General features: G+C 35.7%; 1 protein-coding gene across 4 annotated transcripts in view; it reads left to right on the top strand.

Annotated features, from left to right (window-relative positions):
- The window catches only part of TRMT1L (tRNA methyltransferase 1 like), a 47,506-nt gene that overhangs the window by 30,857 nt on the left and 3,345 nt on the right, over positions 1–13,304 (top strand). For all 4 annotated transcript variants that reach the window (XM_023728132.1, XM_023728131.1, XM_012554508.2 and 1 more), the window contains exons 12-14: positions 3,082–3,160; positions 9,167–9,333; positions 10,026–10,088. In XM_023728132.1, coding sequence (XP_023583900.1) covers positions 3,082–3,160; positions 9,167–9,333; positions 10,026–10,088 — 309 coding nt within the window. The remainder of the gene's footprint in view (positions 1–3,081; positions 3,161–9,166; positions 9,334–10,025; positions 10,089–13,304) is intronic.

The following is a 13,304-nucleotide window of genomic DNA, read 5'->3' as shown; positions in this document are numbered from 1 at the left end:
TTTGATTGAAGCATGATACCGGCTTTTCATCTGAGATACCTATCATTTATCATGTTAAGGAAGCGTCTTTCAATTCCACTTTTACTGTATTTTATCAATATGTTGAATTTTGTCATATGCCTTTTCAGCATCTGTGGACATGATTATGTGGTTTTTCTCCTTTGACTTATTATTTTTATTAATTGTAATAGAATTTCCCAATATTGAACCATTCTGGACTTCCTAAAACTCTACTTTGTCAGGAAGTATTCTTTTATCAGGAAGTATTCTTTTAATATGTTACTGGATTCTATTTGCTAATTTTTAAAAAAGGGTTTCTGTTGTAATATTTATAAATGAGGTGGTGTGTAGTTTTCCTTTTTAGCGTAATTTGGGTTGGACTTTGGTATCGGTGTTTAAAGTCCCCTCAAAAAGAATTTGGAGCTTTTCCTTTTTCTCAGTGCTTGGGGACAGATTGACTAGCACTGGAATTATTTGTTCTTTACAAGTTTAGCAGTAGTCACCAAGCTTTTCTAATTTATTTACATGGAGTTGAGCCAGGTTGTGCCTTATGATTCTTTTTGCTTTCCTTGGTTTCTTCAGAAACAATCTGTACCTTCAATTCTTGAGTCTTTCCAAAGTTCAGCAACACCAATGTGCTTGGTGTTTTTCTTGTAGCCCTTCCACCCATTTTAAGCTTAGGCTTTAGCTTTCTCAGAGTCTGCCAAATCAGTTATCCCCGTGTGTATCTTATTTCTTGCTTCTAAAATTTTATGGGCATTTGTCATCTGTTGTTGCCTCTTCTCCCATCCTTGGAGTTTGATTTTTATTCCTTTGCTCTAATTTTAATGAAGTTTTAAGAGACAGCACCAATAAAGTATGTGTTCAATCCATTGCATTTAAATAGAAGTCTCGAGTATTTTTTAATTCCTCATCAGGAATTGCTTTCGTAGGCTATATACCAATAACATGGGAATACTAGTTGTCGTTCTTTCTTCATTGTTGCTAGTTGTCATCTGAGTCTTTGTCCTTTCTTTTTTTGCTACCCCAAAACCAAAACCAAACCCATTACCATCGAGTTGATTCCGACTCATAGCAGCCCTATAGGACAGATTAGAACTGCCCCATAGGGTTTCCATAGCTGTAAGTCTTTACGGAAGGAGATTGCCACATTTTCTCCTGCAGAGCGGCTGGTGGGTTCGAACCACCACCCTGTCAGTTAGCAACCAAGTGCTTGACCACTGTGGCACCAGGGCTCCTTTTTTTTTTTTGTTTGTTTGTTACCAGTAACTTGAAATGAAAGTTTTGGCCCTTCAGAAGGAGAATTTGCTTATTCTTACCTAGAACTGAGATATCCTAGCAGAGGGGCTTGGGTAAAGACATAGGTTTGAATGTTGAGAGCATTTTGTAAAGTGCATCAAGATACAAACTGACTAATACAAATTTATGTGTGTGCTGCCTATCTGTGGTAAGTGGATGTAACTGACAGAACCATAAATATACAGTGTCCTAAGTTGAATAATGACTGTCTATAAATATTTGTAGTTTAACTGTTTAATGGTTCAAAGGAAGTCTTCTTGAGTATACTCATATGTAATAGTTGAAGAACATAATTCTCAACAGAGATAATACAGGTAGTCCCCGATTTATAATGGGGTTCGGTTCCGATGACTCTGTCATAACTTCGTCCTGAAGTAAGTCAAATACCTCTTTTTTTTTTTTTTTCAATTTTCATTAGTATTGCCATTTATTATCAGTAGCTTTATAAATCCAATCTTTGTACCAATCTGTGAGTGAACATCTGAGAATGATAACATCAACAGATTACGTGCTGTAGCATTGTAGTACGTGTTACTAACAATAAGATGTAAAAAAACAAAACCAGACAGTTGTAAGTGCCGTTCATCTTGAATGTGTCATAAATCGAGGACTGCCTATATTGATGATAACCACACCCTTCTGCTTAAGACTTAAATAATACTGAAAAGTAGATCAAGGAATAAACAGTAGAGGGAGCCTTTCAGTAAACACTCTAAAATAAGATCTCACAATTACGGATTATGTCATTTAATTGCATAAAATAACAGTGATATTAACAGATAGCAAGAAACTATAGACCTGTTTTCCTACGATCATAATCCTGGGTTCCGGGTATATGTAGGACTTACTGATCAGGCCATTCCAAGAAAGTGAATGATCAAACCAGGAATGGCCTGGAGTGGGAGAAGTTAGTTGGAGAAGATCAGATTTTAAATGACGATTGTGGACCTTGTGTGAACTGAAAAATCACATAGCAGAATATTGTTCTATTTTGGAAACCAAGAATAGCACTGGTGTCTTTGCAATTTCCTTGTGATTATACCAGGTCTCTCACTGCTCTTTAAACTGAATCGTGCTATATCCATAAAGTCGAATATTACTCAGCCATAAAAGGGTAAACTACTTATAAATGGAACAAAGTAGATAAATCTTAATATTATAGTGAGTAAAAAGAGCCAAACACAAAACAGTACATGCTGTATGACTTCATTTATATGAAACTGTGTCTATGGTGATAGAAGGCAGATCCACGGTTACCTGGGTCTGGGAATGAGTATAAGGGAACCTTTTGAAAAGATGTAAATGTTCTGTATTTTGACTGGGGTGGGTTACATGGGTGTACATATTTGTCAAAGTCTATCAGCTTGTTCACATAAAATGTATACATTTTATTGCATATAAATTATACCCCAGTCAAGTTGATTTTTAAAATATGAATAGATTGTGCACCTTACAGGACTTGTTACTACTTAAATTATTTCATGTAGTATAGTGACTAAAAGCTATCATCAGTTACGCCTCTAATAAGCTGTTTGACATTGATTTTGACAACCCCTCTTAAACTGTAATCCTCTGATCTGTATAATTGAGATTTTATCAGTATCTACTTCAGAGAGTTGAAAGGATTAAATTTTTAAAATACATATAAAATGCTTAGCACAATACCTGGCACATAGTAGATCCTCAGTATATAGTAGCTGCAAATTATTATTAATGTAACAGTTAATACTATTTCTGTTAGTCATTTCTCCTTTGATTTCTTTTTTTATTATCTTTTTACAGAAAACCCATATAGACAGCTACCCTGTAACTGTCATGGAAGCATGCCTGGAAAGACAGCAATAGAACTTGGACCTCTTTGGTACGTACCTAAGCATAATAACATGTTCAAAATTGATTTATATATTGATTTTTTGATTGCTGATTTTTGTGGCAATAGACAAGCAAATTTAGATTCTTTTTTTTTTTTAAGTTTGGGCAAATTATTATGATTCCTCTCCTCCTATGAACCCGAGGTGTTCAGCTATTTTCAGATTGTTCTCTACTACTGTTCTCCCTAGTTGGTGACAGTGCTAAGAGGCAGTGGGGTGAAAGAGAAGCCTGGCTGATCTACAAACTAGATAATTCATTCTAAATAAGAACGAGGCTTTTTTCAATTGGTAATTACAGAACTAGAGTGTGATTGTAAGATGATCATGGTAACTTTTTATAGAGTTGCCAACAAATACAAAAGGTCTTTGAGGAGTTAGTTTAAGTGAAAAGGGCATGTAAAAGAATCTACCTTTGTTTTAGGTAAAGCTGCTTAGTTAGGACACAGTGGCAAATATTTCATGTTTGTGTGCTTTTGCATCATTAGTAGCAAGTTGCTGTGTTTTTAATGCTTTAAATTTGAATTATTTTTAAACAGAGCCTTACTTTGTAAGCTTGTTTGTTACTAGAGATTTCCAGTAGGAATTTGAGATTCCTAACAACATTGTGACAAGAATCATTGCAAATTTCCACCTTGTTACTTTACCAGGTCAAGGCTTAGCCATATACTAAATCTAAAAACTGACTCAAATGATATCTTTATATTAATATAATATGCATTGTCATGAAGTCCATTCCAACTCATAGCAACCCTATAGGACAGAGTAGAACTGCCCCATGGGATTTCCAAGGAGCGACTGGTGGATTCAAACTGCCAGCCTTTTGGTTAGCAGCCATAGCTCTTAACCACTGAGCCACCAGGGCTCCGATTCTTTATGTCGATGGCTATTATTTTATCTTCAGCACATGTAAATACCCTTATATTAAGAATGGCTTCGCCAAATCAAGAAAGTAAAAAGCCAGCCTACAGAATGGGAGAAAATATTTGGAAACCATATAGCTTATAAGGGCTTAGCATCCAAAATATATAAAGAACGCCTGTAGCTAAACAACAAAATGACAAACAACCCACTTTAAAACCGGGCAAATGACTTGAATAGACAGTTTTCCAAAAATATATACAGATGGCCAGTAAATACATGAGAAGATGTTCAACATCATCAGTCATTAGGGAGATGCAAATCAAAACCACTATGAGATACTACTACACATCGACTAGGATGACTGTTACAAAAAAAATAAAAAATGAGTGTTCATGGATGAATATGTGGAGAAATTGGGACGTTCATGCATTGTTGGTGGAAATGTAAAATGGTGTAGCTGCTGCAGAAAACAGTTTGGTCGTTCTTCAAAAAGTAAAACATAGAATTACCACCTGATCCAGCAGTTCTACTCCTAGGTACATACCCAAAAGAAATGAAAGCAGGGACTCAGATGCTTGCACGTCAGTGTTCACTGCAGCATTATTGCCAGTAGCCAAAAAGGTGGAAACAACTCAAGTGTCCATCAGCAGATGAATTAATAAAAAAAAGTGTATGTTCATACAATGGAATATTACTCAGCCATAAAAGAAGGATGTTCTTTATGTTGGAAGTGCTAGCTAGAGCAGTAAGGCAAGAAAAAGAGATAAAGTTCATTCAAATTGGAAAGGAAGAAGTCATACTATCCCTGTTTGCAGATGATAAGATCCTATACATAGAGAACCCCAAAGATTCCACAAGAAAACTACTGGAACTAATAGATTCAGCAGAGTAGCAGGATACAAGATGAACATACAAAAACCAGTTGGATTCCTATACACCAACGAAGAGAATTTCGAAAAGGAAAACAATACCATTTATAATAGCCCCTAAAAAGATAAAATACTTACAAATAAATCTAACCAGGGACATAAAAGCCCTATACAAAGAAAACTACAAAACACTATTGCAAGAAACCAAAAGAGTATTTACGTAAAAAGAATATGTAGATAAATGAAAAATTATACCATGCTTATGGATAGGAAGACTCAACATTATGAAAATGTCAGTACTACCCAAAGTGATCTAGAGTTACAGTGCAATCTCAATCCACATTCCTACAGCATTCTTTAATGAGATGGAAAAACTAATCACCAACTTTATATGGAAAGGAAAGAGTCCTGGATAAGCAAAGCATTACTGAAGAAAAAGAACAAAGTAGGAGGCCTCACACTACCTCATCTCAGAACCTGCTATACAGCCACAGTAGTCAAAACAGCTTGGTACTGGTACGACAGATACGTAGACTAATGGAACAGAATTGAGAACCCAGAAGTAAATCCATCCACCTGTGGTTAGCTGATCTTTGACAAAGGACCAAAGTCCATTAAATGGAGGCAAAGACAGTCTTTTTAACAAATGGTGCTGACAAAACTGGATGTCCACTTGTAAAAAAATGTCCACTTGTAAAAAAAAAAAGTGAATTAGGGCCATACCTGACACCATACACCAAAGCTGAACTCAAAATGGATCAAAGACCTAAATATAAAACCTAAAATGATAAAGATCATGGAAGAAAAAATAGGGACAATGCTAGGGGCCCTAGTATATGGCATAAATTCAACATAAACCATAAATAACGATTAACAAACACCAGAAGATAAACTGGATAACTGGGAGCTCTAAAAAACACGTATGCTCATCAAAAGACTTCACCAAAAGAGTAAAAAAAGAACCTACAGACTGGAATAAATTTTTGGCTACAACGTGTCTGACTAGGGTCTAATCTCTGAAATCTGCAGAAATCTTCAGTACCTCAATAACAAAAACACAGATAATCCAATTAAAAAATGAGCAAAGGATATAAACAGACACTTCACCAAAGAAGATATTCAGGCAACTAACAGACATGAGGAAATCCTCACAATCATTATCCATTAGAGAAATGCAGATCAAAACTACAATGAGATGCCATCTCAACCCTGACATTACTGGCAGTAATAAAAAAAAAACAGAAGAATGTTGGCAAAGTTGTGGGGAGATTGGAACTCTTACGCACTGCTGGTGGGAATGTAAAATAGTCCAACCAGTATAGAAAATGATACGGCACCTCCTGAAAAAGCTAGAAATAGAAATACCGTACCATCCGGCAGTCCCACTCCTAAGAATATATAAATAAGTGTCGTCACACGAATAGATATATGCACACCCGTGTTCACTGCAGCATTATTCACAATAGCAAAAAGATGGAAACAACCTAAGTGCCCATCAACAGATAAATGGTTAAACAAATTACAGTCCATACACACAATGAAATACTATGCAGCGATAGAGAACAGTGATGAATCCGTGAAACATCTCACAACACAGATGAATCTGGAGGGCATTATGATGCGTGAAATAAGTCAATCACAAAAGGACAAATACTGTATGAAACCACTATTATAAAATCCCAGGAAAAGGTTTACATACAGGAAAAAAAACAATCTTTGATGGTTACATGGGACAGGAAGAGTGGGGAAGGGAAATCACTTACTACAAATGGACAAGTATTAACTTTGGTGAAAGGAAAGACAACACACAGTATAGGGGATGTCAGCACAGCTTGACCAGGGAAAGTCATAGAAGCTTCCTAGACACATTCAAACACGTTGAGGGACCGAGTTACTGGGCCGAGGCTGGGAAACATGGTCTCAGGGACATCTATGTCAGTTGGCATAACATAGGTCATAAAGAGAATGTTCTGCACCCTACTTTGATGAGTAGCACCTGGGGTCTTAAAAGCTTAAAAGCAGCCATCTAAAATACATCTGTTTTTCTCATCACATTCGGAGCAAAGGAGAGTGAAGAAAGCCAAAGACACAAGGGAAATATTAGTCCAAAGGACTAGTGGACCACATGAACCACAGCCTCCACCAGCCTGAACCCAGAACAACTAGATGGTGCCCATCTGTCACTACCGACCATTCTGACAGGGATCACAATAGAGGGTTCTGGACAGAATGGGAGAAAAATGTAGAAGAAAATTAGAAGTCACAAAAAAAGACCAGACTTACTGGTCTGACAGAGACTGGAGGAACCCCTGAGACTACAGCCCCTGGATACCGTGGTAACTCAAAATTGAAGCCAGTCCCAAAGTCCACCTTTCAGCCAAATATTAAACAGGCCTATAAATTAACACCACATGTGAGGAACATGCTTCTTAGTTCAATCAAGTAGACAAGGCCAAATGGGCAACACCTGCCCCAAAGTAACAATGAGACGGTAGGAAGGGATAGGAAACCTGGAGGAATGCATATGGGGGACTCCCCGGATATAAAGGGAAAGGGAGAGTATGCTGGCACATTGCAAGGATTGCAACCAATGTCACCAAACAATTTGTGTATAAGTTTTTGAATGAAAAACTAATTTGCACTGTAAACTTCCACCTAAAACACTATAAAATAAAAAAAAAGAATATTCTGATAAACATGTCACAATATGGATGAACCCTGAAAACATTATGCTTAGTGAAATAAGTCTGACACAGATTGATTAATATTATTTGATCCACTTACATGAAATATCTAGAATAGCTAAGTACATAAAGACCAAAGCAGATTAGTGGTTACTGGGAAAAAGGAAAATGGGAAGTTGTTGCTTACTGGGTACTAAGTTTTTGTTTGGGATGATGAAAAAGTTTTAGAAATAGATAGTGGTGATGGTTGCACAACCTTGTGAATGTACTTAATGTCACTGAATTGTACACTTAAAATGATTAAAACGGCAAATATTATGGTATATATATTTTACCACAATAATTTTTTTTTTAAAACTTGGAGGAAAGTCAGAAAATCAAAAGATGTGAAAAAGGGAAACTGATTCATGAGGGGCAGGCAGGAGATTTTCAAAAATAGGATTTTGCCTGTGCAATTAATAAAAGCCCTGAGAAGAAGAAAACAGGAAGGTGTGTAACAAGCTGGTGTGGCTCCACAGGGAGCCCTCCAATGAAGCAGGAAGTGATGGAAGGAGAGAAGAGAGGAAGGGGGACCAAGGAGCCCTGTAACCCTGAGCAGACTCAGAAGAACAGATTAGCCCTGAAAGTAGAGTTAGAAAGGCTGAGAAATGCTAACAACCCTGACAAGTTCGAGTAGGAGGAAGAAGAGGATGAAGAAAAGGGGAAGGACTTTGTACTGATATTTTTTTTTTACCTCATCATCCAATATGGCTTGTCACAGCACTGTTCGTGTCTTTATTTTAAAAATTGATATTTTGTTCATTATAGATCTTTTACATTGATTTTTATTTTTTTTAAATATTGCATTAAAGTATTTATCTGAAAGAAAAAAAAATGACCTAGCCAGTTTTATCTTCTATGGCTCCCTTACCTGTATCATCTGCTACAAATTGATCCTACTCACTGATCTTGACTGGGGAAATTAAGAATAGCAGGTTACTGGACCCAGAAGGACTACCTAGCCCAACTTCCTCATTTTACAGATGAGAAACTGTGGCACAAAGTTTTTAAGTGCTTGTCAAAACTGGCCAAAAAAATTAGTTAGTGGCACATTCAGAGCCAGAACGGAGGGACTGAGTTCTAAACTGTACCTTATAATTTCCTCACTCAAAGCCATTGTTAATGTCTTTATTCTCATCTAGAATACCTTCCTTCTACCACCCCACCTCCAGTTCAAATTCTGTCTCTTTGAAGTCTCTCCTTCAAACCCAACTCTGAGTTCCCTTTAGTATATCTTACATTGATCTCTCATTGATCACTATATACCACAGTGCTGTATACCTTATGAGGGCTCAGTAATTCTTGTTGGTTTACTATAAATGACATTTTCTTGACAAATCCCACTACCTTAGAGAACTGAGATGATTAAAAAACAATAGTGGGCAAATAGAAAATAAACAATTTTAAATTAAGTCATAAATTCTTTTTGAGTTTCAGTATTTACCTGTACCCTACTTACTTACCTTAGTTGTTAAATTATGGAGACTTTTTTTGTTAAATAAACATTTCCCAAACCCAATTCTCAATATATTTTCTTTTTCAGGTCAAGTTCCCTTTTTAATACTGGATTCCTCAAAAGAATGTTATTTGAATCTCTTCACTATGGTTTAGATGACGTTCAGACCCTAATAAAGACATTAATCTTTGAATCAGAGTGTACGCCTCAAAATCAGTTTTCAGTTCATACATCTTCAAATCTCAGCAAGCAAGGTAAACACTAGATTATAAATTAGTTATCAAAATTACTATTTCCTTTTCATCTTTATTTGATTTTATAATCAAAAACAATATAAATAGTATACTTTAAGTAAATCCCCTGTAATAAGTCTGATCATTTTTTTAAACGTTTTTTGTTTTTTAATTACATAGCTTTCTTCAGGTTTGTACTCAAGAGCCTGAAATAAATAATGAATTTATTAAAGTAATTTTTATTTTTATTTCACAAAATCAAAAACACTGAAAGCCTTTTGTTGTCTTATTACCTTATATCTGCTTTCTAGAAGAAGAAATCTTAGGTAATTCTAAGAATATTGCGGCCATACATTTTGGTAATGTCCACTGAGACATGGAAGATAGATTTGCGTTTATCACTCAGTAAAGTCTTCTTTATTTTCTCCTTAGTAAAAATGGGCTTTTGTAGTCTTATCTGTCTGTTGATCTAAGGGTGGGTCGTTAAATATGCTAGCTTTTCCGTAAGTAGTTTAGAAGTAGCTTTCTTACAAGAAGCTGCTATTATAGATGGTTTAAAAAAGTAATTCTTGCAGCCTGTTTTGGTCATAGAATCTCTTGTATTTTCACAAAATCAGTATGGATGTAATTTCATGAATTTATTTATATTTTGAATTGTTGCTTAATGTCATTTTTATAAAACACTTTGCTATTCCCATTTGTTTTCATTTTAGAAGAATATGGTGTATGTACTAAAACTACAGATGATACCACAACAGATAATTACATTGCACAAGGTATGTATTTCAGTACACACACGCACACTTACATGTATACACGTATGTATTTATCAACACAGAAAGTAGCCGAAGGGTAGAAAGAGAAGAGGTTGCCTTGATAGCCTACTTAAAAATGCATTTTCATCATATTGACAACATGATCATAGTAAAACTTGTTTATCTGACATTCACAAAGTTCAAAATTTCTATTAACATGTACTTTGTTCACATCTGTCAATATGAGGTGATCTCCTGAAAGTACTATAAGATCTTGAAAAGAACCATGTGAACTAAAATGAGATCAGATTATATTTGATAAAGTTAAGTATTAGATTTTTTTCTATCATGAATTCGTATCAAAAGGGTGTGTCAGTGCTATAATATCTAAGGTTTTGTTTTGTTTTGCTTTTGAAGAGAACTTTAGATTCTAGATATGTTTGGATGCAGATAAAAAAAACAAGAATATAGACAATGTCAAGGTTGAGAGAGCAGAGTGTTTGTAATAATAAGCTGTAATTTTGTATTAGTTGCTCAATATTTTAGTGTTAACCTTCAAAGATGAGAAAACTTAAATAAGCTCCTGTTTATAGCATATGGCTTAAATAACTACTGCTTGCTTTTTGCAACAGTCATGTTCATTTGACATCTTTAACAGGTTTGCTAACATTTAGATTGCTTAAATATAATTTATTCTACTTAATTTCTCTGTTAGAAGGAAGAAAAAGAGGCATTATGGCATGCTATAAAGAGTACTCAGTAAGGCATAAATAAGTCTTAAAAGTATTTAAAATCTCTGAGCATTTCTCATATATAAATTAAGGAAAATAGACTAATCTGTATGCGCTCTTCTATAGCTCTAAAATTATATGATTATTGTAAGACTGGTCTATCAGTGCATAAAACTTTCCATGATAAGTGGAAAATACCGGGCAAAAAAAGATCCATGCACTGCTGATAATAGTCACTATTAAGGTATTCTGTTGGATTTTGAGTTTCATACTTTCCTAGAACTTTTACTAAATCTGAGTATATATCCTTTCACTATTCACCTGTTATATATTTCACGTGAGAGTGTAAGTTTTTTCTAATCTAATTTAATGGGGGGGTCTAAAGCTGTAATTTTTTAATGTAAAAAAAGACAATAATTCAGCAATAATTTATATTTATCTTTGAATGAAATTTGTAATTTTCATGCATCAAATTTGCCTTCTATGTGTAAATAACCAAGAGTTGAACGTTTGGGTAAAATCTCATTATGGTAACGTGGGATATCCCAGTTGTTTTCCTTTTGTGGTATTTAGAAGGCTACATGGTAGAAACTTAACTAGCTAGCCTCCTTTCACTTAAAATTGAAAGACTAAGTACTATGCTAAGAAGAAGGAAATAGTATCATACATTGCATCTTTATCAGTTTCTGTGTCCAACCTCTTCAGACATTGGTTTTGTTTTTCTTTATTGTGTGTTAATTGAGGACCTACTGTGTATGCAGTTCACCATCTGTCAGTTTTTCATACTGCGGTGACTTGCGTGTTGCTGTGATACTGGAAGCTTTGCTGCTGGTATTTCAAATACTAGCAGGGTTACCCTTGGTGGACATGTTTCAGCAGAGCTTCCAGACCAAGACAGACTAGGAGGAAGGACCTGGCAGTCTACTTCTGAAAAATTTGGCCAGTAAAAACCTTATGAATAGCAACAGAACATTGTCTGATATAGTGCTGGAAGATGAGCCCCTCAGGTTGGAAGGGCACTCAAAATATGACTGAGGAAGAGCTGCCTTCTCAAAGTAGAGTCGACCATAATGATGTGGATGGAGTCAAGCTTTCGGGATCCTCATTTGCTGATGTGGCACGACTCAAAATGAGAAACAGCTGCAAACATCCATTAATAATCAGAACATGGAATGTACGATGTATGAATCTAGGAAAATTGGAGGTCATCAAAAATGAAATGGAACACATAAAGATCGATATCCTAGGCATTACTGAGTTGAAATGGACTGGTATTGGCCATTTTGAATCAGATAATCATATGGTCTACTATGCCAGGAATGACAAATTGAAAATGAATGGCGTCACATTCATTGTCAAAAAGAACATTTCAAGATCTGTCCTGAAGTAGGATGCTGTTAGTGATAGGATAATATCCATATACCTGCAAAGAAGACCAGTTAATACGACCATTATTCAAATTTACGCACCAACCACTGAAGTCAAAGATGAAGTAATTGAAGATTTTTACCAACTTCTGCACTCTGAAATTGATCAAACATGCAATCAAGATGCACTGATAATTACTGGTGATTGGAATGTGGAAGTTGGAAACAAATAAGAAAGACTGGTAGTTGGAAAATATGGCCTTGGTGATAGAAATGACACCCGCGATCGCATGATAGATTTTGCAAGACCAATGACATCTTCATTGCAAATACCTTTTTTCAGCAACATAAACAGTGACTGTACACATGGACCTCACCAGATAAAATACAGAGGAATCAAATCAACTACATCTTTGGAAAGAGGCAGTGGAAAAGCCAGGGGCCGACTGCGGAACAAACCATCAGTTGCTCATATGCAAGTTCGAGTTGAAACTGAAGAAAATTAGAAAAAGTCCATGAGAGCCAAAGTACAACCTTGAGTGTATCCCACCTGAATTTTGAGACCATCTCAAGAATAGATTTGACACATTGAACGCTAATGACTGAAGACCAAATGAGTTGTGGAATGATATCAAGGACATCATACATGAAGAAAGCAAGAGGTCCTTAAAAAGACAGAAAAAAAGGAAGACCAAAATGAATGTCAGAAGAGACTCTGAAACTTACTCTTGAACATCGAGTAGCTAAAGTGAAAAGAGGAAATGATGAAGTAAAAGAGCTAAACAGAAGATTTCAAAGGGCAGCTCGAGAAGACAAAGTAAAGTATTATAATGAAATGTGCAAAGACCTAGAGATAGAAAACCAAAAGGGAAGAACACGCTCAGCATTTCTCAAACTGAAAGAACCGAAGAAAAAATTCAAGCCTCGCGTTGCGATATTGAAGGATTCTACAGGGAATATATTGAGTAACACAGGAAGCATCAAAAGAAGATGGAAGGAATACACAGAGTCACTGTACGAAAAAGAATTGGTCGACGTTCAGCCATTTCAAGAGGTAGCATATGATCAAGAACTGATGGTACTGAAGGAAGGAGGTCCAAGCTGCACTGAAGACATTGGCAAAAAACAAGGCCCCAGAA

Source organism: Trichechus manatus, unplaced genomic scaffold (genome assembly GCF_000243295.1).
Source record: "Trichechus manatus latirostris isolate Lorelei unplaced genomic scaffold, TriManLat1.0 scaffold00021, whole genome shotgun sequence".
NCBI lineage: Eukaryota > Metazoa > Chordata > Mammalia > Sirenia > Trichechidae > Trichechus > Trichechus manatus.
This window is presented reverse-complemented; position numbering and strand designations above follow the sequence as displayed.